At 41.6% G+C, this 27,922-nt stretch overlaps 1 protein-coding gene across 1 annotated transcript in view; it reads right to left on the minus strand.

Moving 5' to 3' along the window:
• The window catches only part of LOC124777829 (serine/threonine-protein phosphatase 6 regulatory ankyrin repeat subunit C-like), a 384,246-nt gene that overhangs the window by 206,914 nt on the left and 149,410 nt on the right, over positions 1-27,922 (minus strand). Inside the window, exon 8 of the mRNA XM_047253358.1 lies at positions 25,654-25,752. Coding sequence (XP_047109314.1) covers positions 25,654-25,752 — 99 coding nt within the window. The remainder of the gene's footprint in view (positions 1-25,653; positions 25,753-27,922) is intronic.

Here is a 27,922-nt window from a genome sequence, read left to right on the forward strand (position 1 = left end):
ATGAAATATTAACAAAGTGTAACTCTTTCAGTATACTGATTCTGTTGATTGTATACTCATGTCTTTGTACTAAAATTGTTATATATCTGTTCTCGTCAAAAAGCAGCATAAGCAAGATTTTGGTCTGAGGGAGTTGCAGTTGTTGGTTGTAAGTCATCAGTTTTAGTGGTGAGTTGTAAGGACTGTATTATGTTAAATGTGCATTATGGGAATAAATGTGTCTTGGAAAGAATATACAATTAATAACTTGAATACAAGATATTAATATTCCATAATAATATTTATTAATTTGTTATGAACCAGCTTTCAGCTTCTTCGACCATTGCCAGACAACTAAACATTGAACAGATAGTCCACTTCAGCAAGAATTCATAACTGTACAAAGATATGTGACATTTTGTGACTATATTGATACAAAACACAAGCTTGTTGTAATACCCAAAGAGACACTGAACCAATAAATCTTATATTAAAGTATATTCAAATATTAAAACTATGTGAGTGTATAAAATAGAAATGTTCTACAAGTGAGTAAAGGCACAGGCTATAATGTGATATGGACAGATTAGATTAGATTAATACTAGTTCCATGGATCAAGAATGCGATATTTCGTAATGATGTGGAACGAGTCAAATTTTCCAATACATGGCATAATTAAGTTAATTTAACAACATAATTAAGGTAATATAACAACTTTTTATTTATTTATTTTTTTTATAATTTTTGTTTTTTTTCCTTTTTTTCTTAATTTATATCTAAAAATTCCTCTATGGAGTAGAAGGAGTTGTCATTCAGAAATTCTTTTAATTTCTTCTTAAATACTTGTTGGTTATCTGTCAGATTTTTGATACTATTTGGTAAGTGACCAAAGACTTTAGTGGCAGTATAATTCACCCCTTTCTGTGCCAAAGTTAGATTTAATCTTGAATAGTGAAGATCATCCTTTCTCCTAGTATTGTAATTATGCACACTGCTATTACTTTTGAATTGAGTTTGGTTGTTAATAACAAATTTCATAAGAGAGTATATATACTGAGAAGCTACTGTGAATATCCCTAGATCCTTAAATAAATGTCTGCAGGATGATCTTGGGTGGACTCCAGCTATTATTCTGATTACACGCTTTTGTGCAATAAATACTTTATTCCTCAGTGATGAATTACCCTGAAATATGATCCCATATGCAAGCAATGAGTGAAAATAGGTGTAGTAAGCTAATTTACTAAGATGTTTATCACCAAAATTTGCAATGACCCTTATTGCATAAGTAGCTGAACTCAAATGTTTCAGCAGATCATCAATGTGTTTCTTCCAATTTAATCTCTCATCAATGGACACACCTAAAATTTTTGAATATTCTACTTTAGCTATATGCTTCTGATTAAGGTCTATATTTATTAATGGCGTCATACCATTTACTGTACGGAACTGTATGTACTGTGTCTTATCAAAATTCAGTGAGAGTCCGTTTACAAGGAACCACTTAGTAATTTTCTGAAAGACATTATTGACAATTTCATCAGTTAATTCTTGTTTGTCAGGTGTGATTACTATACTTGTATCATCAGCAAAGAGAACTAACTTTGCCTCTTCATGAATACAGAATGGCAAGTCATTAATATATATTAAGAACAACAAAGGGCCCAAGACTGACCCTTGTGGAACCCCATTCTTGATAGTTCCCCAGTTTGAGGAATGTGCTGATCTTTGCATATTATGAGAACTGCTTATTTCAACTTTCTGCACTCTTCCAGTTAGATATGAATTAAACCATTTGTGCACTGTCCCACTCATCCCACAATACTTGAGCTTGTCTAGCAGAATTTCATGATTTACACAATCAAAAGCCTTTGAGAGATCACAAAAAATCCCAATGGGTGGTGTTCGGTTATTCAGATCATTCAAAATTTGATTGGTGAAAGCATATATGGCATTTTCTGTTGAAAAACCTTTCTTGAAACCAAACTGACATTTTGTTAGTACTTCATTTTTACAGATATGTGAAGCTACTCTTGAATACATTACTTTCTCAAAAATTTTGGATAAAGCAGTTAGAAGGGAAATTGGACGGTAATTGTTGACATCAGATCTATCCCCTTTTTTATGCAAAGGTATAACAATAGCATATTTCAGTCTATCAGAGAAAATGCCCTGTTCCAGAGAGCTATTACACAGGTGGCTGAGAATCTTACTTATCTGTTGAGAACAAGCTTTTAGTATTTTGCTGGAAATGCCATCAATTCCATGTGAGTTTTTGCTTTTAAGCAAGTTTATTATTTTCCTAATTTCAGAGGGAGAAGTGGGTGAGATTTCAATTCTATCAAATTGCATAGGTATGGCCTCTTCCATTAACAGCCTAGCATCTTCTAATGAACACCTGGATCCTACTGTATCGATAACATTTAGAAAATGATTATTAAAAATATTTTCAACTTCTGACTTTTTGTTCATAAAGTTTTCATTCAATTTGATGGTAATACTGTCTACCTGTGCTCTTGGTTGACCTGTTTCTTTTTTAATAATATTCCAAATTGTTTTAAGTTTATTATCAGAGTTGCTGATTTCAGACATGATACACATACTTCTGGATTTTTTAAATAACTTTTCTTAATATAGCACAGTAGTTTTTATAATGTTTGATAGTTGCTGTCAGATACATTTCCCTTTTCCGGTTACAAGATATTTTTATACCCTTAGTAAGCAGTGGTTTGTTACATGGTTTCTTATGAGTATATTTAACTATTTTCTTGGGGAAGCAGTTTTCAAATGCATTTACAAAAGTGTCATGAAATAAATTATATTTTAAATTGGCATCAGGTTCATGGTACACCTCATCCCAGTCTATCTGCTGTAGGCTTTCCCTGAAATTTGCAATCGTTAAATCGTTGACTGAACGTACTACTTTGGGGGACTGTTTAGTGCTGTTGAATGGAGCCATGTCATATATTGTAACTAGTTGTGCACCATTATCAGAAAGACCATTCTCAACAGGCTGAGCATTTATCTGGTTAAACTTATCTTGGTCTATAAAGAAGTTATCTATCAGTGAGCTGCTATCCTTTACCACCCGAGTAGAAAAATCAATAATGGGTGTCAAATTGAAAGAACTGAGTAACACTTCAAGGTCATTTTTCCTATTACCCTCTTTCAGATAATCTACATTGAAGTCCCCACAAATAATAATTTGCTTCCCCCTGTCTGACAGATAGCACAACAAGGAGTCCAAATTTTTCAGAAATAGATGAAAATTTCCTGATGGGGACCTATATACAGTTACAATTATAAGTGTGCCTTTATTTAATTTAAGCTCACAGGCACATGCTTCTGTATGTTTCTCTACACAAAACTTTTTTGTTTCTATACTTTTTGCACAATGATAACTTTTGACATATATGGCAACTCCTCCTTTCTCCATATTTTCTCTAATTACATGCGCAGAGAGCTTATATCCACTTACATTTACCTTATCCATATCAGTAACAATGTGATGCTCAGACAGGCATAGTATATCTATTTCATCCTCAGCTTCTAAATCTTCTAAACAAACCAAAAGCTCATCTATTTTATTCTTTAAACTCCCAGTATTTTGATGAAATATACTTACATTATTTTTAATTATACTTTTATGAGAACCTTTCCTTATTCTAACATTTGCAGTACTCTCCTGTCTGGGTTTCTCATTGTGCTTAGGCCTAGTTCCTATACCAGTGGTCACATGGTGTTCAGAGAGGCAGATTATGTCAACTGGGTTGGGTGACTTTAATTCATCAATGCATTTACCTAGGACTGAGATACAACTTGGTGGAGACAAAATTTCTGGTGATTGGTGACAATTTATAATTGACAGCTGTGATTGGTGATCCAATGAGCTAAAATTGTGCTGTTTAATTTCTTTCCTAAACTGAAGATTTGTTTCAATCCTAACCTCTTGTAGAACTTGACACCTTTCTGTCTCACCTATCCTAAAAAAGGTGCTGCTCCAACACTTGTAACCACTGGTATTTTACTATTCATGGCAGTGCCTCCCTCCCTTAAATTTCCTGCTATAACCCCAGCCATCACTGGTGAATGTGATGAACAGACCAAATAAAGGGAGGGGAAAAAAGATGTCTGTAGGATGTGGGTGTGGAGCAGTTATAACAAACTCATTAGCTAATGGTGAGAGGAATAACAACTGGCTGCTATTTTAAGAAAGGTGAGTAGTGGAACTGTGTTTGTTCATTATGGAAAAGGTCAATATTCTCTGATTGGTGTTTACCAATGGCCAGAGAATCAAGTAAGGTTAGTTTTCTCCCTTTAGTTCCTTTATGGAGGACACCACATTTCACACCATATCAATGACTTTCATTCAGAGCATGTTCAGCAAAGGTGGAATCTTTCTTTCTCAGCCTCCAACTCCTTTCATGCACAGTCAGTCTAGTGGTTATAGCCCAATTTGATTGATCTACATACAATTTGCCACTCAGATTGCACGAAATTCTATAAATTCCACTCTGTTCTAAAGGTGGAATATTGTTTTTGCCACAGAACAGAAGGTGGGCAACAGTACTCCTAGTGTAAAAAGCTGGAGTATACTTCCTGGACTTTAGTTTCCTGGTGAGAACCTGTGAAGTTCTACCCACATATAGCATTGGGGCCCACTTGCTATCAGTGTGGTTTTGTGCTATCTGAGGTGGATAAAGGAGAGCTGTTATTCTCTGTCTATTCTTTTTGCTGAGTATATTGTCAATCAGTATGGGACTAAAACCTTTACTGAGTGCTAGATCTTCAATTATTTTCAACTCATTTTCAAAATCTGGTTTGGTTTGGGGTACAGATAGTAGGTGCTGCACCATGGAGTGGAAGGCTGCATGTTTATGTGTTATGGGATGCTGGGAACTGGCTGGTATTACTGTGTCTGTTGAGGTTACTTTCCTATATAGCTTAAATAAATGCTGTTGGTTACTGATGTCAATGATGAGGTCTAAAAAGTTGATTGAGTCTCCTCCCAACTCCACTGTAAACTTGGTTTTACTGGGTGTGAATTCAAATGCTGAAAAAATTTATTTTATTGTCTGGTGGTACCTGTCCACAAGCACAGAACATCGTCTATATACCTAGTGCAATATTGTATTTTAGAACTTAGAGGCTCTTTATCTAAACATGTTTGCTCAAAATTATTCACTAACATTTTAGCTAATAAGGGACTCAGTGGGGACCCCATTGCTAACCCATCTGACTGAGTGTAAATAGATTGTTGGAACTGGAAATATTTCTGTTTTAAGCATGTTTCAGTTGCCATCCTGGTATCTTCTGTCTCCACTGGATTTTCTCCACATTTATGTAGCCATTCTGTTAAAATTTCCCTTGCCTCTGCAACAGGAAACAGGCTGGTAACATCAAATGAGACTAGTTTTGTACTAGGTGCAATGGTTGCATCCTTTAGTTTTTCACTAATGCATGTGAACTGGGTATTCCAAATCTTGGTTGAAATTTCTTTTTCTTTACTCAGTGAATCTAACTCTTTTGCTAATTTATGACAAGGTGCTGAAACTGAAGACAGTACAGGCCTTACTGGAACACTTTCTTTGTGAAGTTTGGGTAACCCATATAACCTGGGTGTTATTGGATTCATGTTTGTGAGGTATTTGCCATCACTCTCAGTAAATATGGGTTTGCAGGTTTTAATAAGGTTCTTCACTTCCACAACATATTTCATTGTGGGATCGTTAGGTGCTGGCCGCAGTGGTCGAGCGGATTTAGGCACTTCACTCTGGAATGCTGCCTTGGAAATGGATGTGTGTGATGTCCTTAGGTTAGTTAGGTTTAAGTAGTTCTAAGTTCTAGGGGACTGATGACCTCAGATGTTAGGTCCCATAGTGCTCAGAGCCATTTGAACCATTTGATCATTATATAACACAGGTAACTCTACAGGGTTGATGAAGGTAAACACTTTTTTAATATATTCTTATTTATTAAGTAACACTACATTGTTACCCTTGTCATCCTGTGTGGCAATCACATCTTGAGATGACAGCTTTTCTTTAATATGTACAACACATTTTGCTTCCTACAACTAGTGTTGAACATATCTATATTTACAGTTTTTAGTTCATGAGCACTAGACTGACTGAGTATGAAAAGAGTTGGAGATTGAGAAAGAAAGATTCTGCCTTTGCTAAACACACTCTGAATGAGTGTCATTCATGTGATGTGAAATGTGGTGTTCTCCATAAAGGAACTAAAGGCAGGCAATTAACATTTCTAGAAATTCTGGCCTGATCCTTAATGACCAAATACAGTTCCACTACTAACCCTTATTAAAGTAGCAGCCAGTTATTATTCCTCTCAACATTAGCTAATAAACTTGTTGTAACTGTTCCACACCTACATCTCATAGACGTCTTTCTTCCCCTCCCTTTACTTGGTCTGTTCATCACATTCATCAGTTTCTCCAAACGACATAATAGCCTGTGCCATTACTGACTTGTAGAGCATTTCTGTTTTATACACTCACATAGTTTTAATATTTGAATATACTGTAATGTAAGATTTATTGGTTCAGTGTCTCTTTAGGTATTACAACATGCTTTTGTTTTGTATCAATATAGTCATAAAATGTCATATATCTTTGTACAGCTAGGAATTCTCGCTGAAGTTGTGTGGACTATCTGTTCAACATTAAGTTACCTGACAATGATCTGGGAACCTGAAAGCGAGTTCATAACAAACTAATAAATATTATTGTGAAACATTAATATGTTGTATTCAAGTTATTAACGTGTCTAAGTTCCTCCAAGAACCAACGGAATATTCCATACATACAATATACAATCCTTCAATGACTTATTGTTTGCTTAATGTATGCAGATAGAAAATCTGGAGATATTTTCTGCAGCCATTGCAGAAAGGAATTATCCACTAAGACTAATGTGCCAAAAACAAAAATGAGAAGAATCAACAATTATCACAACAAACAAGCAATATCGAGCACATTTTTTTAGTAAAATCACAGAAGAGAATTAACTGTCCTAATCCCTCTTAGGTTCATGGTTAACATAGCTGAACATTTTCTGACTCAAACATATACACAGTTGTTGCATGGATTGGATCAGTTCATATAAATAATAATTTTCGAACATTTTTTAAATAGGTTAATGAGGGAGAGTGGGCCAGAACACCCAAAAAAAGAAATAATTCTAAATTACCTAAAAGAGCAAAAAACAGCATTCTTATAGGAAATTCTCTTTATGGCCATTGATAAAGGATCTGGATGTCAAAATGAAACAGGTTATAGACTCTACGGTTTGTATATTCAAAGAATTTTGGAATGGCTGATACTCAACTGAAAATAAGAAAGAGAAAGAATTTATTTATCTGTGCATAGGGGCATTAACATTTTCAAGAACTGAAAAGGGAATATGAAATGTAAAAGAAAATTCTAACACTAAACAGAAATTTTGTTGTTTCTCAGACCAGGAGAAAAATCTGAGGGAAACTGAAGGTACTCAGAAACTCGTGGAATGAGCTGAAGCGCACAAAATTGATCCAGTCAAAGAAAGAACATAACAAGAGAAAATGTGAGTTTCAGCATATGTCATCCAATGACACTTCATTCCAAAGGGAAGGCTTAAACCAGAGAAGCAGAAATAAACAGTGTGCAAGGGAAGGACAATGATGATCCATTACTGCATGATGAAGCAGTTAATTCTGATGAAAATGCAGAATGGATAGTTGCAATAAATGAAGAAATTAATTCCTTTAAGCATCATTATGCTTTAAAATTGGTTGAGGTACCATCTCATGTAATTCCAGTAAAGAACAGATAGGGATTTAAAAAGAAGACAACTGGTTGGAAAAAATTTTTTAAAGCTTGTTTAGTTGAAAATGGATTCAGTCAAGTACAGGGTGTAGACTGTAATGATATTTAAACTCCTGATACAAATTTTTATACAAATCATCTACTGATAGCAGCAAGTGTTGAGAAAAATTGGCATATTGATAAGTATGATGTGAAGAATGTAGATCTGCATAGCAAATTAAAGGAACATATATATATTCTCCAAGCAGACGGTTTCATTAAGAAGGATCAAGAAAGTTTTGTTTGCATGTTAAACAAGACAATATATGGACTGAAACGCAGTGGCATATGTTGGAATGATCATTTAATTAAGTCACTAAAACACAGGGATTTATTCATAATGATATAGATCCAAGTGGGTACAATTATTAGTGCAAAGGAAGAGAAAGGTATTCTGTCAGTACATGTAGTTGACATACATATATTTGCACAGAATGAAGAGATGAGCCAAAAGATGAAAATTCTTCTGGAAAACTGCTTTGAAATCAAGAACATGCACATAATTTCACACATGCTAGGAGTGAAATTTGAAAACTGCAAAGATGGAACAATTTGTGTTTTTCCGAGGGAATATATTAACCAACTACTTGACAGATTCAAACTTCAAAATGCTAAAGGAGCCAAGACCCCAATCGAAATGAAACCAAATTTCTTTGCTGAGAAGTGTAATGATGAAGTTAAAAATCTCCTAGATCTTGAGTTTATAAGCAGAGTCCTTTACCTTTCACAGAGGATTCAGCCAGATATAGCTTTCTTGGTGGTAAAGTTGTCACGATATTGTTAAAAATTTAATATGAATCACTGGAATGCAGTGTAAACCTGGCAGAGGCCTTCTGCCAGGTAGTCACAGTGACTAATTACGACAATGTGCAAGCATTTGCCTGCAGGTTGTATTATTTGGTCAGGATCCGTTATCAGGTAGTGTGGGGTGTACGTTCTTCTGCCAGAAGGTTAGTGTTCTCACAGAGGGACCTGGGGAAGGATGGTGAGGCCAAGTGAAGGTAAGGAGTTCCTGGAAGGTAACCAGTAATCACTTCTGTCTCTATGCTGTTCATTTTTGGGATACAACCTACAACCAGCTTAGAGACAGAAATGATGACACTTTCTGCAGGACATGACTATCACTTTGCACGACAATGCTCAAGGACATACAGTGCAAGTTGTTACTGATTTGTTTGACTGATGGGGCTCCTAAGTGCTATACGAAACACTGCACTCCCCTGGCTTAAGCCCTCGTGAGTTCAACTTGATTTCTAAATTGAAGGAAACACGTCATGGCATTCGCTTCAGAACTGCTACAGATTCATCAGGCAATACACCGCACTGCTCAAACTGTCAACACAACTGGCACTGCTGAGAGTATCCTACAACTTCCACATCACTGGCAACGGGTTATACACAATGCTGGTGACTACTTTGAAGATCAATAAAACTATGAAACACATATCAATTTTGTACAAGCTGTAAATAAATAGTTGCCACTATTAAAGTTCGAACCCTTGTTGTTGTTCATCGACACTGCTGACCTCCCACTTGCTCTGGTGAAATCAACAACTTTAGCCAGAAACCAGACTCTTGAATCAGATCAATAACTTGAATATAATAGAGGGAAACATTCCACGTGGGAAAAATATATCTAAAAACAAAGATGATGTGACTTACCAAATAAAAGCGCTGGTACGTCGATAGACACACAAACAAACACAAATATACACAAAAAATTCTAGCTTTCGCAACCAACGGTTGCTTCGTCAGGAAAGAGGGAAGGAGAGGGAAAGACGAAAGGATGTGGGTTTTAAAGGAGAGGGTAAGGAGTCATTCCAATCCCGGGAGCGGAAAGACTTACCTTAGAGGGAAAAAAGGACGGGTATACACTCGCACGCACACACATATCCATCCACACATATACAGACACAAGCAGACATATTAAAAGGCAAAGAGTTTAAGCAGAGATGTCAGTCGATGCGGAAGTGCAGAGGCAACGATGTTGTTGAATGACAGGTGAGGTATGAGTGGCGGCAACTTCAAATTAGTGGAGATTGAGGCCTGGTGGATAACGGGAAGAGAGGATATATTGAAGAGCAAGTTCCCATCTCCGGAGTTCAGAAGGGTTGGTGTTAGTGGGAAGTATCCAGATAACCAGGACGGTGTAACACTGTGCCAAGATGTGCTGGCCGTGCACCAAGGCATGTTTAGCCACAGGGTGATCCTCATTACCAACAAACACTGTCTGCCTGTGTCCATTCATGTGAATGGATAGTTTGTTGCTGGTCATTCCCACATAGAATGTGTCACAGTGTAGGCAAGTCAGTTGGTAAATCACGTGGGTGCTTTCACACGTGGCTCTTCCTTTGATCGTGTACACCTTCGGGGTTACAGGACTGGAGAAGATGGTGGTGGGAGGGTTATGGGACAAGTTTTACACCGGGGGCGGTTACAAGGGTAGGAGCCAGAGGGTAGGGAAGAAGGTTTGGGGATTTCATAGGGATGAACTAAGAGGTTATGAAGGTTAGGTGGACGGCGGAAAGACACTCTTGGTGGAGTGGGGAGGATTTCATGAAGGATGGATCTCATTTCAGGGCAGGATTTGAGGAAGTCGTATCCCTGCTGGAGAGCCACATTCAGAATCTGATCCAGTCCCGGAAAGTATCCTGTCACAAATGGGGCACTTTTGTGGTTCTTCTGTGAGAGTTTCTGGGTTTGAGAGGATGAGGAAGTGGCTCTGGTTATTTGCTTCTGTACCAGGTCGGGAGGGTAGTTGCGGGATAAGAAACCTGTTGTCAGGTTGTTGGTGTAATGGTTCAGGGATTCTGGACTGGAGCAGATTCATTTGCCACAAAGACCTAGGCTGTAGGGAAGGGACCGTTTGATGTGGAATGGGTGGCAGCTGTCATAATGGGGGTACTGTTGCTTGTTGGTGGGTTTGATGTGGACAGACGTATGGAGCTGGCCATTGGACAGGTGGAGGTCAACGTCAAGGAAAGTGGCATGGGATTTGTAGTAGGACCAGGTGAATCTGATGGAACCAAAGGAGTTGAGGTTGGAGAGGAAATTCTGGAGTTCTTCTTCACTGTGAGTCCAGATCATGAAGATGTCATCAATAAATGTGTACCAAACTTTGGGTTGTCAGGCCTGGGTAACCAAGAAGGCTTCCTCTAAGCGACCCATGAATAGCTTGGCGTACGAGGGGGCCATCCTGGTACCCATGGCTGTTCCCTTTAATTGTTGGTATGTCTGGCCTTCAAAAGTGAAGAAGTTGTGGGTCAGGATGAAGCTGGCTAAGGTAATGAGGAAAGAGGTTTTAGGTAGGGTGGCAGGTGATCGGCGTGAAAGGAAGTGCTCCATCGCAGCGAGGCCATGGACGTGCGAGATATTTGTGTATAAGGAAGTGGCATCAATGGTTACAAGGATGGTTTCCGGGGGTAACAGATTGGGTAAGGATTCCAGGTGTTCGAGAAAGTGGTTGGTGTCTTTGATGAAGGATGGGAGACTGCATATAATGGGTTGAAGGTGTTGATCTACGTAGGCAGAGATACGTTCTGTGGGGGCTTGGTAACCAGCTACAATAGGGCGGCCGGGATGACTGGGTTTGTGAATTTTAGGAGGAAGGTAGAAGGTAGGGGTGCGGGGTGTTGGTGGGATCAGGAGGTTGATGGAGTCAGGTGAAAGGTTTTGTAGGGGGCCTAACCGTTGGTTGCGAAAGCTAGAATTTTGTGTGTATATTTGTGTTTGTTTGTGTGTCTATCGACGTGCCAGCGCTTTCGTTTGGTAAGTCACATCATCTTTGTTTTTAGATATATTTTTCGCACATGAAATGTTTCCCTCTATTATATTCATATCATTAATTTGAACCCAACAATTATGTTTGTTATTGTCACTGTTGCATTTCGAAATCTTTTCTGTCGTCTTATTTTCTCTTTCTGTTTTTGCCAGTTGTTTCACTTTGTATTCACCTTCTCCTTTTTACCGTAATCTACTAGACAATTTTATCCCGCCTATATTTACTCAATAATACGTCACCCACTTCCAAACCATAACCAAAAAAATTTTTTTTCCGCTTTCAACACTACCACTGCTATGAAATCCACCGTTTCTGGTTCACAAACAGTTCCTTTCACCTATTTAACAACCATTTTGGCTAGTTCTGATAACTTTCGCGTTATTTCCATTTCCGTTTGTCCCACATCACTGATAATTTTTAGACGCTTCCCACAGGTTTTAACGTCATTATTTCTGCGCCAGACAATTGTTAGCCTCATTTTTATAATCTGCCACCACAAAACCACTCCTTTTAATACATTTACATGCAGTTTTTTCGAAATTTTCCCTAATTTCTCCATCCTTTAACGTGTTTTGGCGGCAACACAACCACCTAACCTTCGTGCACATCATTGTCTATCAACCCAAGTTCACCGCAGGATCAACATAGCCCAGCTTTAACCAACACTTTTTCGCCTTTTTTCACACCAGATCTCCGGTTACTTTCTAGTTCACTTTTATCTCTCCCCATATATTTTATTTTCATTTTCATTTCAGCCTCATGTTACACTTTCCACCTTCTAATACCATGTCACCCTCACAACACCCCCACAACGACCCCATTAAGTTTTATTTACATTCCCTCCGCAAACATACCTTCACCCTAGCCAGATTACGCTCGCATATTTTATTTTCTCAGGCTTGTCTGACATTTGGCATTACCCCCAAAGGCCTCACACTTAAAGTTCCCATCTCTGGCTTCAACCCTTCTTTCCATCAGTCCCTATACCAGTTCCAAACTGAACAATCCATTGCCCTCACCCACCTAATCCTTCTCCTACACATAAACTCAGCCAATGAACACACCCGTCAACTCCTATCCTTAATAAAAGTCCTCAATCTTTCCTCTCCCACATCCACACCGGCTGTTCAGAGCATCCTCCTACAGGCCAACCGCAAATTAGAACAGCATGCCACCCTTCACCTCAAAAAACTATCCAATCTCCTGGTTTCCCACCTCCGGAAAGGCAACTCACTCTCCCTTCACAACCTTTCCAGCAAACCTCAACCTCCTCTCATTGCACACAAACCCAGTCTCTCCCATCTACTCAATCTCCCACTTCCAGCTCAACTCCCTCCAAAACCTCAAAATTCCAATCAACACAATGTGGAACCACAGCACCCTAATTCAGTAGTTAACCTTTCCTCCAAACCTCTCTCCGAATCCGAAACCTCTGTCCTATCCAAAGGTCTCACCTTCAGCCCCATTCCCAGATTCAACCAAACAGCCCTCGTCAAAGATTTACTGTCCTACACTCGTACTCTCTGCTGGAAATATCACTTTGCCACGAAGAAAAATGATCCTAATCCTACTCCTAATGATCCAACTCCCCAAGACACTATCCAAATTGAACCCTGCCTGGAACAGTTCCGTCCTCCGACATAGCGGGACCCACCTCTTCTTCCTCAAAATCACCCTCTCCAAACCTTCCAGGAATTTCTCACTTCCAGTCTTGCCTCTCAATCCTTCTTAAAAAACCTTAATCCTACTCCCAACATCACCACTGCTGAAGCCCAGGCTATCCGTGATCTGAAGGCTGACCGATCCATCGTCATTCTTCCGGCGGACAAGGATTCCACGACCGTGGTACTTGATCATTGGGAGTATGTGGCTGAGGGACTGCGTCAGCTTTCAGACAACACCACATACAAAGTTTGCCAAGGTAATCCCATTCCTGATGTCCAGGCGGAGCTTCAAGGAATCCTTAGAACCTTAGGCCCCCTACAAAACCTTTCACCTGACTCCATCAACCTCCTGACCCCACCGACACCCCGCACCCCTACCTTCTACCTTCTTCCTAAAATTCACAAACCCAATCATCCTGGCCACCCCATTGTAGCTGGTTACCAAGCCCCCACAGAACGTATCTCTGCCTACGTAGATCAACACCTTCAACTCATTACATGCAGTCTCCCATCCTTCATCAAAGACACCAACCACTTTCTTGAACGCCTGGAGTCCTTACCCAATCTGTTACCCCCAGAAACTATCCTTGTAACCATTGATGCCACTTCCTTATACACAAATATCCCGCACGTCCAGGGCCTCGCTGCGATCGAGCACTTCCCATTTATTTAGAATTGTGATAGAGTATTTGAAAGGCACTGTTCATTCAGATGGATTACTATCAAATTTCTCATTTCTGAGAATATAATGTTGGAATGGTTGATTCCTTCACTATCTTTGCCAAATTCAAGTTATCAGTAAGTCTCTAAATACATCAAACTTTCTGGTTTATCAAACTTTAGCCCTTATTTGTTCCAAGAATGGAGAAACCGAAGAGGCAGACTAGTTCATTTACATCTCATGAAAGACAATGCATTTCTACCTTTATTCAACTTCCATATCTGTTTTCACTATTCAGATTGTTCTTAAGGTTTTTTTTTGGGAATTGTGTCAGGACACAAAGGTGCACTCCATATTGTGACTTTGCACATTTTGAAGATATAGAATTGCTGTTACAATAAATTATATAGAATATGAATGAAATAGATCTCAAAAAGTTCTTGACCAATTTACTTCAAATTTTTACAAAATACTCAAATCATTCAAGCTAACAATAACGAGGAGAGCAGTGTTGAGGCGTCACAGCTAGGGCACAATCGCCAATTTGTCTATTAAAGCTTTTTTGTATGAATGTATGTGGGCTCCAGTGTAAGCAGTCAGAATCTTATATGATCTGCAACAGGCGATCTGTGTCCTGCAGACATGCGTCATGACCATATAGCGTGACTGCATTGTGTGAATGTAGTGGAAAGGCGCTTACAGAGTAGTTACATTCTCTGGAACTATAAAAATTAATAACTGATCTAGAAATAGCCTGAGGAACTTCATATCGGGTACATAACCTTCTGTTGTGTAAAGGAAAACTACATCAATATATATATATATATATATATATATATATATCTAAAAAGAAAGATGATGAAACTTACCAAACAAAAGCGCTGGCAGGTCGACAGACACACAAACAAACACAAACATACACACAAAATTCTAGCTTTCGCAACCAATGGTTGCCTCGTCAGGAAAGAGGGAAGGAGAAGGAAAGACAAAAGGATATGGGTTTTAAGGGAGAGGGTAAGGAGTCATTCCAATCCCGGGAGAGGAAAGACTTACCTTAGGGGGAAAAAAGGACAGGTATACACTCGCACACACACACATATCCATCCACACATACACAGACACAAGCAGACATTTGTAAAGGCAAAGAGTTTGGGCAGAGATGTCAGTCGGGGCGGATGTACAGAGGCAAAGATGAAGTTGAAAGACAGGTGAGGTATGAGCGGTGGCAAATTGAAATTAGAAATTAGCGGAGATTGAGGCCTGGCGGATAGCGAGAAGAAAGGATATGCTGAAGGGCAAGTTCCCATCTCCGGAGTTCTGACAGGTTGGTGTTAGTGGGAAGTATCCAGATAACCCGGACAGTGTAACACTGTGCCAAGATGTGCTGGCCGTGCACCAAGGCATGTTTAGCCACAGGGTGATCCTCATTACCAACAAACACTGTCTGCCTGTGTCCATTCATGCGAATGGACAGTTTGTTGCTGGTCATTCCCACATAGAACGCTTCACAGTGTAGGCAGGTCAGTTGGTAAATCACGTGGGTGCTTTCACACGTGGCTCTGCCTTTGATCGTGTACACCTTCCGGGTTACAGGACTGGAATAGGTGGTGGTGGGAGGGTGCATGGGACAGGTTTTACACCGGGGGCGGTTACAGGGGTAGGAGCCAGAGGGTAGGGAAGGTGGTTTGGGGATTTCATAGGGATGAACTAAGAGGTTGCGAAGGTTAGGTGGACGGCGGAAAGACACTCTTGGTGGAGTGGGGAGGATTTCATGAAGGATGGATCTCATTTCAGGGCAGGATTTGAGGAAGTCGTATCCCTGCTGGAGAGCCACATTCAGAATCTGATCCAGTCCCGGAAAGTATCCTGTCACAAGTGGGGCACTTTTGGGGTTCTTCTGTGGAAGGTTCCGGGTTTGAGGAGATGAGGATGTGGCTCTGGTTATTTGCTTCTGTACCAGGTCGGGAGGGTAGTTACGGGATGCAAAAGCTGTTTTCAGGTTGTTGGTGTAATGGTTCAAGGATTCCGGACTGGAGCAGATTCGTTTGCCACGAAGACCCAGGCTGTAGGGAAGGGACCGTTTGATGTGGAATGGGTGGCAGCTGTCATAATGGAGGTACTGTTGCTTGTTGGTGGGTTTAATGTGGACGGACGTGTGAAGCTGGCCATTGGACAGGTGGAGGTCAACGTCAAGGAAAGTGGCATGGGATTTGGAGTAGGACCAGGTGAATCTGATGGAACCAAAGGAGTTAAGGTTGGAGAGGAAATTCTGGAGTTCTTCTTCACTGTGAGTCCAGATCACGAAAATGTCATCAATAAATCTGTACCAAACTTCGGGTTGGCAGGCCTGGGTAACCAGGAAGGCTTCCTCTAAGCGACCCATGAATAGGTTGGCATACGAGGGGGCCATCCTGGTACCCATGGCTGTTCCCTTTAATTGTTGGTATGTCTGGCCTTCAAAAGTGAAGAAGTTGTGGGTCAGGATGAAGCTGGCTAAGGTAATGAGGAAAGAGGTTTTAGGTAGGGCGGCAGGTGATCGGCGTGAAAGGAAGTGCTCCATCGCAGCGAGGCCCTGGACATGCGGAATATTTGTGTATAAGGAAGTGGCATCAATGGTTACAAGGATGGTTTCCGGGGGTAACAGACTGGGTAGGGATTCCAGGCGTTTGAGAAAGTGGTTGGTGTCTTTGATGAAGGATGGGAGACTGCATGTAATGGGTTGAAGGTGTTGATCTACGTAGGCAGAGATGCGTTCGGTGGGGGCTTGGTAACCAGCTACAATGGGACGGCCGGGATGATTGGGTTTGTGAATTTTGGGAAGAAGGTAGAAGGTAGGGGTGCGGGGTGTTGGTGGGGTCAGGAGGTTGATGGAGTCGGGTGAAAGGTTTTGTAGGGGGCCTAAGGTTCTGAGGATTCCTTGAAGCTCCGCCTGGACATCAGGAATGGGATTGCCTTGGCAAACTTTGTAAGTAGTGTTGTCTGAAAGCTGACGCAGTCCCTCAGCCACATACTCCCGACGATCAAGTACCACAGTTGTGGAACCCTTGTCCGCCGGAATAATGACGATGGATCGGTCAGCCTTCAGATCACGGATAGCCTGGGCTTCAGCAGTGGTGATGTTGGGAGTAGGATTAAGGTTTTTTAAGAAGGATTGAGAGGCAAGGCTGGAAGTCAGAAATTCCTGGAAGGTTAGGAGAGGGTGATTTTGAGGAAGAGGAGGTGGGTCCCACTGTGACGGAGGACGGAACTGTTCCAGGCATGGTTCAATTTGGATAGTGTCTTGGGGAGTTGGATCATTAGGAGTAGGATTAGGATCATTTTTCTTTGTGGCAAAGTGATATTTCCAGCAGAGAGTACGGGTGTAGGACAGTAAATCTTTGACGAGGGCTGTTTGGTTAAATCTGGGAGTGGGGCTGAAGGTGAGGCCTTTGGATAGGACAGAGGTTTCGGATTGGGAGAGAGGTTTGGAGGAAAGGTTAACTACTGAATTGGGGTGTTGTGGTTCCAGATTGCGTTGATTGGAATTTTGAGGTTTTGGAGGGAGTGGAGCTGGAAGTGGGAGATTGAGTAGATGGGAGAGACTGGGTTTGTGTGCAATGAGAGGAGGTTGAGGTTTGCTGGAAAGGTTGTGAAGGGTGAGTGAGTTGCCTTTCCGGAGGTGGGAAACCAGGAGATTGGATAGTATATATATATATATATATATATGTTAATAGTTCACCAACTGTGACTATTTGAAAAGATATGATAACACCTTCAGTGTTTAGATTCAAATTTGGAAAGTTCTCATTTTAGAAAACCTTTCATAATTTTGCTGTAGTAATAACTTAAAGAATTTCAAGTAAATATTTATGTTTTGTGTTAGGGTGAGTGTGAAAGAGAGTACTTGTGTGGGTGTATGTGGGACATTCACCAATATTAAATTTTCAGTTGTAATTCTCTATAGGAACTTGCAAGTGTTCCAGTTTTGTATCATAGGAATGAATCCACCAGTGGTTCCCCTACTACTGGATGACGGATATCCAAGCACGTCTGAATATGTAAGAGACAGCCAGAACATTCGTAACTATATAGATGTAAAGTAGGCTTAAGGTTTATTTCATTTTATTTGTTTAACAAGAAAGTTTGAGTTGCTTATTTAATGATGTCAATGAGCAATGGTTGGTTCTTGCTAGATTTTGGCATGAACCGCATCCTGAAAGTCAGTTCTGATTGGCCGTAATTCTGTACAGCCAATAAGAAGTGAGATGGTTTGCCACCTAATGCATGAGAGAGGGGGCTTGTAGAGGCAGAGAGAAGAAGGAGGAGCCGGTCATGCTGAAAGTGTCCGAATGCCTTATGTGTAAAATGAAGTGATACTGTGACTTCCGCATTTCGGTACAGTGATAAAGATAGCTGGTGTTTACCACTAACTATTTGTGAAATTTTAAGAGTTAGTTGATAGATATTTTGTTCTGGAGAAAATCATATGTGTGAACTTTGAACTAAAAGCGAGGCGATACTAAGTAAATTTTTTTTACCAAATATTTATGGCAAGCAAAAACTTTATTTAAAGACAACCACTGAATGCTGAGTGCAAAAGTAAATAGCAGTTTATTGACTGTGGTACTCTCATAAATGATTTTGGAACTGGATAGGAAAAGTTCTGGCTGTTTAAGTGCGACAAGGACTGTGAACAGGAACTTTAATGATTTGAACACATGTGGGCTGATGATCTTGCTTAATAGCAATAAAAAAAATCCTAATGCAAGTTTAAAAGGACCTTTGAACTTAGAAATTTGAACAGAAACCCATTTCCGATTTATTCTTTAGAGTTCACAAGACTATTTTCAGCTTTTTGTACTTATAGCGGCCTTCGACGTGTAGCTATGAAATCTCAGTTTCTTCAACACTGCTATTCTGAGATCTCTTAAGTAGCTGCACTCAGGAGTTCCAAGTGCAGATCTGTAGCAGTATCAAGGTAGGTGGACAATTTATGTTGCAGAACCACCATCGATGTGCGAAAGAGCACGTTACGTCGCAGTGTGCCGACCCTATGGCCCCCACATCCAAATGGTGCAATTGGCAGAGGACCACATTTCATCAACCCCAATTAACCCACCAGGGCCAGAACACAGAGCTTCACTTCACTAATAAATATTTGGGCAGACAAAGGCTATGCATTTTTTTAAACAACAATGTATGGGATTTCTTTTAAAAACAACTATGAGAAAGGAAACGCTGTGCTGTACTGTGATATGAAAATGTGCACTTTAATTTTTGTTTCTGACGTTTGGTTTTAACTATGATGGCAGGGAATGTAAACCATAGTATAAATTGTTTCTACCACACATTTTGTTTCTCTGTATATATAATTTTAGGAACAAAATTGAATGCACAACAATGTACTGTTTTGTTTTCTTCCTTGCAGTCAGTTTTAACAGAAATCTGTATTTTAGGAAAGCTTACCAGCTTCTGATTAGAATATTATTACCCAATCTGACAATGAAAACTCCAGGTTGGAATATCAACAGTACAAGGAAGTGATAGATTTCTATTCACTGTAAAGGTGACACGCTGAGTTGTAGATAGGCACAACAAAATGACACTTACACATTAGCTTTCAGCCAAAGCCTTCTTCAGAAAAGGAAACACACACACATTCATTCACACAAACAAACACACCTCACTCATATGCTTGACGGCCATTTCTACCTCTGGCCCAGATGCTCGGGATGATGGTCATGTGTGCATGAGCTGTGCCTGCTTGTGTGAATGAATGTGTGTGTGTTTTGTTTTGTGGAGAAAACTTTGCTGAAAACAAATGTGTGGTGTCTTTTCATTGAGCCTCTCTGAAACTCAACATGTCATCTTTATGGTTAGTAACTAAGCAATCTCAACCATCCAAAACTTTCTAAGGGTCCCCATTTGCAGAATCAAAGTATGTGAAATAATGTAACTGAATTTACGGACCTCACAGATTCAGCACTTGGAGAGGTCTCTCTCATACCTTGTATACTAATGGTCCCTACCAATTTACCCATTCAATTTAAGCTATCATGGTAGAAACAGAGTACAAGGAGAAAGACAATGAAACTGCACATTTTCACAGCACAGCATTTTCTTTCTTGTAACTCTTCAGGCTTTCTCGGAGAGATCTTGACATGTGGAATAATCGGGTCTACTGCCGGATGTTTGTGTCTCTCTGGCACAATATTTCAGCTACGTAACTCGTTGCCTTCTTCAGGTGCTACCTGAGACTGCCGTATTGGAGGATTTTGTCCAGTATTTAAGCCCAGAGGGCGCTGGGTGCTCTCTTTGCCATCCATGCCCGCCTGGCACTGCTTGTAACGTGTTGTCTCTTCCCCGGTGCACACTTGGATGTCCGTACCGACTTGGTTGCCATCTGTGGCAGCTTTCTGAGGCCCGTTCTGTGTAGGGCATTACATTCGTGGTCCACGCCCGCCTGATGCTGCTCCTGAGGTTTTTACCCTTCCCTGGTGCTCTCACGGACGTCCGCACCTGCCTCATCCACCATCTGTTGTCGTGGCAGCTGTCGGGAGTTGCATTCGCGGTCCGCGCCTGCCTGGCGCTGCTCCTGCAATGTTACTACCTCTTGAGGAGCTTCTTGGTTCCTTTCGTTGGGCCCTGATAAGTTCCAGAGCTGGACTCCACGCTGGCTTGGACGTCCGAGGTAGCACCGGGGAAGAGACAACACCTTACAAGCTGTGCCAGGCGGGTGCGGATGGCAAAGAGATCACCCAGCACCCTCTGGACATAAATACTGGACAAGATCCTCCAACCGAAATATTGTGCCAGAGCGACACAAACATCCAGCAGTGGGCCCGATTATTCCCCGTGTCAAGATCTCACCAGGAAAGCCTGAAGAGTTACATCAGAAGCCTCTAGGGGGAGGAGATGTACCTTAATATCAAGAAGCTGGATAAGCTTCGACAGAGGAAGGGGAGGATGCTGAGTTCCTCAGTTTCCTTCTGAGATGCTGAGAGGGGGATGTAGTTCCTGTCTTTGCCAGGGTCAAGCATCATGTTAAGACCAGAACAGTGAACAGAATCAAACACCGAGCCAGCCTCGTGCTGGTAAGAGAAAGAGTGTGTGACATGCACTGCCTAGATGTCACATCCAGGGATTTGCTGTATCTCCACCTTTACGTAGCAGCTACCCTGACCCGAGAAGACTGGGACCAGGTTGATGGTGCCTCCTGGTCCTTGGCTGAATGCACCATGAGGAAATCAACAGCATATCAACAGGCCAAGTTTGAGCGCCTTAACAAGAAGGTACAACAGGATGGGGCACATGGACAGTGGCCAACCTGAGCAACAAACAGCTCGATGAGGCCACCTCAAAAGCACTCAGCAAGGGCCTCAATTTTGCAGTGACTCCCAGAAGCGTACCTGTTGCAGCCTTCATCAGTTCAGTTGAGCAAGTCATCAACAAGCTACCTTCCAACGTGTCTGAAGAGATCCACAGGGAGACCTGCAGGTCACTCACCAGGACGAAGACCCCCAAATCTAACATCTCAAGTGAGGAGAGGGTGGCACTCAGGCAGCTACGGGAGGATGACAACATTGTAGTTCTGCCTGCTGATAAGGGTAACTCCACAGCCATCTTAAACAAGTTGGAGTATGATAGGAAGGTGCAACAACTTCTGGAAGGCACTGCTTACAAACCACTAGATGGCGACCCCACTGACAAGGTGGACAAGAAGACCCGGAAGTTGCTGAAGGAGACAGGTCGACCTGAACAGGTCATCAAGAAGCTTCATCCCAAAGCACCTGTACCACACAGACTCTATGGACTCCCCAAGGTCCACAAGGAGGGGGTCCCTCTTCGACCTATTGTCAGTAACATCGACGCAGCGACACACCTCACTGCACAATACCTGAAGAAGATATCGGCACCATATGTGGGCAAATGTGCACACCACATTTGGAACTCGGTGTGTAGCTAAGGCAGCTACACACCATGGACTCTAACATCACGGTCAGTTTCAATGTGGTGTCGCTCTTCACACGAGTGCCACTCACCGATTCACTCAATATCATTGGAGAGAAGTTCAATGGTGCCCTGCTCGACCTATTCAGGCATGTACTGACCTCAACATACTTTCTTAATGGGGGTCAAGTTTATGAGCAAATGGAAGGAGTGGCAATGGGTAGCCATTTATCACCAGTGGTAGCCAACCTTTTCATGGAAAGGTACGAAGAGGAGGCACTTGCATCCGCCACTTACCAACCCAAGTGCTTTCTTAGGTATGTTGATGACACTTTCCTAAATTCACGCCACCCAAGTATAAAATTTACTATGGAGCTAGAGGAGGATGGACAACTCCCATTCTTGGATGTCCAGGTCAAGAGGAAGGCAGATGGCATGCTTGTGCACAGTGTGTACTGTAAGCCCACCCACACTGACTTACACCTTCAAGCCAGTAGCTGCCACCACCGGGCACAGAAGAATGGAGTCTTGAAAACATTAGTTCACAGGGCTCAGGCTCTGTCGGATACGGAAAGTCTGGCCCAGAGATAGAACATCTACAGCTGGTGTTCAGCAGAAATGGATACTCCTCCACAGACATTCAAAGGGCACTTCATGCTACCAGCCAACCACAGGGTACAGAAGAGAAGCCAGAGGAGGCGAAGAAGGTGGCATACCTGCCATATGCCGGACCTATTTCTGCAAAGATCAGCAGAATTCTTTCAAAATACACTCCTGGAAATTGAAATAAGAACACCGTGAATTCGTGGTCCCAGGAAGGGGAAACTTTATTGACACATTCCTGGGGTCAGATACATCACATGATCACACTGACAGAACCACAGGCACATAGACACAGGCAACAGAGCATGCACAATGTCGGCACTAGTACAGTGTATATCCACCTTTCGCAGCAATGCAGGCTGCTATTCTCCCATGGAGACGATCGTAGAGATGCTGGATGTAGTCCTGTGGAACGGCTTGCCATGCCATTTCCACCTGGCGCCTCAGTTGGACCAGCATTCGTGCTGGATGTGCAGACCGCGTGAGACGACGCTTCATCCAGTCCCAAACATGCTCAATGGGGGACAGATCCAGAGATCTTGCTGGCCAGGGTAGTTGACTTACACCTTCTAGAGCACGTTGGGTGGCACGCGATACATGCGGACGTGCATTGTCCTGTTGGAACAGCAAGTTCCTTTGCCGGTCTAGGAATGGTAGAACGATGGGTTCGATGACGGTTTGGATGTACCGTGCACTATTCAGTGTCCCCTCGACGATCACCAGTGGTGTACGGCCAGTGTAGGAGATCGCTCCCCACACCATGATGCCGGGTGTTGGCCCTGTGTGCCTCGGTCGTATACAGTCCTGATTGTGGCGCTCACCTGCACGGCGCCAAACATGCATACGACCATCATTGGCACCAAGGCAGAAGCGACTCTGATCACTGAAGACGACACGTCTCCATTCGTCCCTCCATTCACGCCTGTCGCGACACCACTGGAGGCGGGCTGCACGATGTTGGGGCGTGAGCGGAAGACGGCCTAACGCTGTGCGGGACCGTAGCCCAGCTTCATGGAGACGGTTGCGAGTGGTCCTCGCCGATACCCCAGAAGCAACAGTGTCCCTAATTTGCTGGGAAGTGGCGGTGCGGTCCCCTACGGCACTGCGTAGGATCCTACGGTCTTGGCGTGCATCCGTGCGTCACTGCGGTCCGGTCCCAGGTCGACGGGCACGTGCACCTTCCGCCGACCACTGGCGACAACATCGATGTACTGTGGAGACCTCACGCCCCACGTGTTGAGCAATTCGGCGGTATGTCCACCCGGCCTCCCACATGCCCACTATACGCCCTCGCTCAAAGTCCGTCAACTGCACATACGGTTCACGTCCACGCTGTCGCGGCATGCTACCAGTGTTAAAGACTGCGATGGAGCTCCGTATGCCACGGCAAACTGGCTGACACTGACGGCGGCGGTGCACAAATGCTGCGCAGCTAGCGCCATTCGACGGCCAACACCGCGGTTCCTGGTGTGTCCGCTGTGCCGTGCGTGTGATCATTGCTTGTACAGCCCTCTCGCAGTGTCCGGAGCAAGTATGGTGGGTCTGACACACCGGTGCCAATGTGTTCTTTTTTCCATTTCCAGGAGTGTATAATTTAAAGAGTATCTTCTGTCCACTCTCAAAAATTGGGACAATGCTAGAGAGTGTGAAGGACGACCTGGGGCTACATAAACCAGGCATTTACAACATCCCGTGCCAGTGTGGAAAGTCATACATTGGCTAGACAACCAGGACGGTGGACGTCAGGTGCAAACAACACCAGAGGCACACCAGACTTGCACAGGCAACCAAATCTGCCATAGTGCAGCACTGTCTGAAGCTCGATCACTCAATGGACTACAACACCAAAACTGCGACACAGATGCCAAGATTTTGGGACAGTGTCATAAAGGAGGTCATCAAGATCAAGGTCACAGACAACCTCATAAACCGAGACAGCAGTTACCAGCTCAGCTTGGTGTGGAGTCCAGCTCTGGAGCTTATCAGGGCCCAACAAAAGGAACCCAGAAACTCCTCAAGAAGTAGTAACACAGCAGGAGCAGCGCCAGGTGGGCGCAGACCGCAAACGCAACTCCTGATGCGGGACGGGCCTCTGACAGCTGCAACTAGTGCAGATGATGGACGAGGCGCAGGCAACTGTTGGAGCACCAGGGAAGTGCCAACACCTCAGGAGCAGCACCAGGCGGGCGCGGACTGCGAACAGATCGCCCAAAGTGGGATGGGCCTCAGAGAGCTGCCACGACCACAGATGATGACTGAATCGGGCGCGGATGTCCAACGGAACACCAGAGAAGAGAATACCTTACAAGCAGCACCAGGTGGGTGCTTCTTCTGGTTTCTGTTAACTGCAGAATGCCTTATCCTAAAAATAACTTATAATATAGCTTACGCATGCCTTTGCAAAATTTCAACCAAGTGAATTGGCTGTAACCTCTGCTGAGGTTGGTCTTCAGAGTAATATGCATATCTGCAACCACCAAGGATTGTTTTGCAATTCCGTGTCATCATCTAATGTTCTATAAGTAATGAGTTTGCAAAAAGAGGAGAAAGTTCATTTTAAAATTCCATTTTTTTTTAAATTGACAATAAATTTTGCAAGAAATTAAGCATGTACCTCGAATCTGAAAGTTGCATATGAGTCATAATACATGAAAATATGAAAATGTCAACTTGTCAGTAAAAACACTCCAGCCACTGTGCATCTCTTGACAAAAGTCTAACTAGGAAAGCTTTATTGCACTTCATACACAATGGCGTCAATTTCCACTAATCCCACCAAAATATAAAAAAGAACTTTGAGTAGCCAGTTTGGTGCAGAAAGCCATCATGTAGTGAAGGAATTCAGAACTTGGTAGGTATTATATTTCCTCCTACAGATTTTTGAACCATGCAATTAAACTGGTCTATGATGTACTCTCATTCAAATAACGGAAAATCCAGCACAGAATACGACAAAGTACTGTGTAAGAATTTAAAGTAAAATGGTCAAGAGCTTTTTGAGGTTTCGCAGACAGTTTAGTTTGTTGCTGCAATCCATAAACTTGCAGCGTTGCAAAATGTTACAAAATATCTTAATGGAGAACAACTGGCATAGCACTGTGTCATTGTGATGTCATAGTTACTGTTACTTTATTAATTACTTACATTATTTCCTGTTTGGGAAACAAAACATACCTTCAAATGCTCCTTATGAATAGCTGCAAGCAGTGGTGTACAGCTGTTGTCATCCTTGAAATTCACATCTGCACCAGCAGCAATCAAATGAGTGACAATCTATTGTATCAGAAACAAGAAGAGTTAATCATTCACATTAATTAGGAATTATACAAAGACTCAAATTTTACTTAACAAAGAAACCAAATGAAAAGAACACATCTTATCCCCAGGTTTCCATTGTATTTGGTAATGTTTGACACATTGAAAAATTTCAGTGAAAATGATAAGAAAACAAATTAGTAGCAGCAGTAGTATTCCATGGAATAGTACATACAAAATAAAAGAGGAAGGAATGCAAGAGGGATTTCTTTTTTTTTTTTTTTTTTTAAACAAACAAAAGCTTTCTTTTTCTCTCAATGAAACTTCTTCTTGCTGCTGCCGGTATCTCTGATACATACATTTTCCAGCAGCTACTGAAATCTTCATTCTCCTCTTTTTTGAAAGATGTTCTCTTTCACCTGCATTACTAATCCACCTCATCCAATTTTCAGGCCTAGAGTCATTTTATGACCTGACAATTTAGTTAAAATATGGCCCACTATTCAAATGGAAAATCCATGTTTTCTTGAATCCAGTCTGAAAATTTGTGGGTTTGTTTAAATTCTTCTAACACATTTTTAAGAAGCATGGGAAACTGATCCGTTGATAAAGCTGGGATTACTCTTCCCAGATTGCTTGCAATTATTCAATATTTCCCTCCATTCATGTTGAGAGGTCTGACATTGGTGTACTGAGAGCTTGTGTAAGGCAAGATGAATTTTCTGGCAATCAGACAAAAAGAACAGCATTTCCTTCACATTCGGATCTATATATGATGACTAAATGTTGCCTATTAGAACCATTTTACCTGTCAGATTTCTAAGAATTGGTAGAGGATGAAATGAGAATCCACCTCCATATGCTGCTGAATCAATCCACCCATATCTTGTCCTATTGTACCACATCCCATGAGTCTCATTTTCAGTCTAGTTGGGCCATAGATATACACCTTATAATTGACAAATACAGTAACTGACAAAACTGCTGCATTTCCACAGAACATGACATTAACACTGGCTTTAGTGAAATTAATTATTCATTCAAGATGTTTATAACTTTAATGGCAAATAATAACTTTCTTCTTCCCTGGATCGTCACTCATATTTGTCTCATCATAACTGGATATATTTTCATGAGGGACATCAGCCAATACAATGCTTAGTTGTCTATGTATTCTGTGGTAATCTTTTTGTGACCAGCTGTTCTAGAACTTCTATAAATTCAGCAAATATTATTATTAGCTGTGGATACTTTTTCACATGTTATTTCTCCCAATCTCATCCAGAAAGATTGTCTTTAATAGTAGATAATATTTTGCCCCATCTTCCTAAACAGAATTTTGTTATGCAGCTGAAATCAAGTTCATCTATGAAAATTTTTGAGTGGCCTTGTTCCTTATTAAATTGCTTCTTTTGCTTTCTCTTAACTGCAGAATGCCTTATCCTAAAAATAACTTATAATATAGCTTATGCATGCCTTTGCAAAATTGCAACCAAGTGAATTGGCTGTAACCTCTGCTGAGGTTGATCTTCAGAGTAATATGCATATCTGCAACCACCAAGGATTGTTTTGCAATTCCGTGTCATCATCTAATGTTCTATAAGTAATGAGTTTGCAAAAAGAGGAGAAAGTTCATTTTATAATTCCATTTTTTTTAATTGACAATAAATTTTGCAAGAAATTAAGCATGTACCTCGAATCTGAAAGTTGCATATGAGTCATAATACATGAAAATATGAAAATGTCAACTTGTCAGTAAAAACACTCCAGCCACTGTGCATCTCTTGACAAAAGTCTAACTAGGAAAGCTTTATTGCACTTCATACACAATGGCGTCAATTTCCACTAATCCCATCAAAATATAAAAAAGAACTTTGAGTAGCCAGTTTGGTGCAGAAAGCCATTATGTAGTGAAGGAATTCAGAACTTGGTAGGTGTTATATTTCCTCCTACAGATTTTTGAACCATGCAATTAAACTGGTCTATGATGTACTCTCATTCAAATAACGGAAAATCCAGCATAGAATACGACAATATTGTGAAAGGATAGCTGCTATTCACCACATAGCGGAGATGCACAGTCGCTGATGGGAACAACAAAAAGACTGTGACACACACACACACACACACACACACACACACACACACACACACACACACACACACACACATGGGCACAGTCTATGGT

The sequence above is a fragment of the Schistocerca piceifrons genome, chromosome 1 (assembly GCF_021461385.2).
Source record: "Schistocerca piceifrons isolate TAMUIC-IGC-003096 chromosome 1, iqSchPice1.1, whole genome shotgun sequence".
NCBI lineage: Eukaryota > Metazoa > Arthropoda > Insecta > Orthoptera > Acrididae > Schistocerca > Schistocerca piceifrons.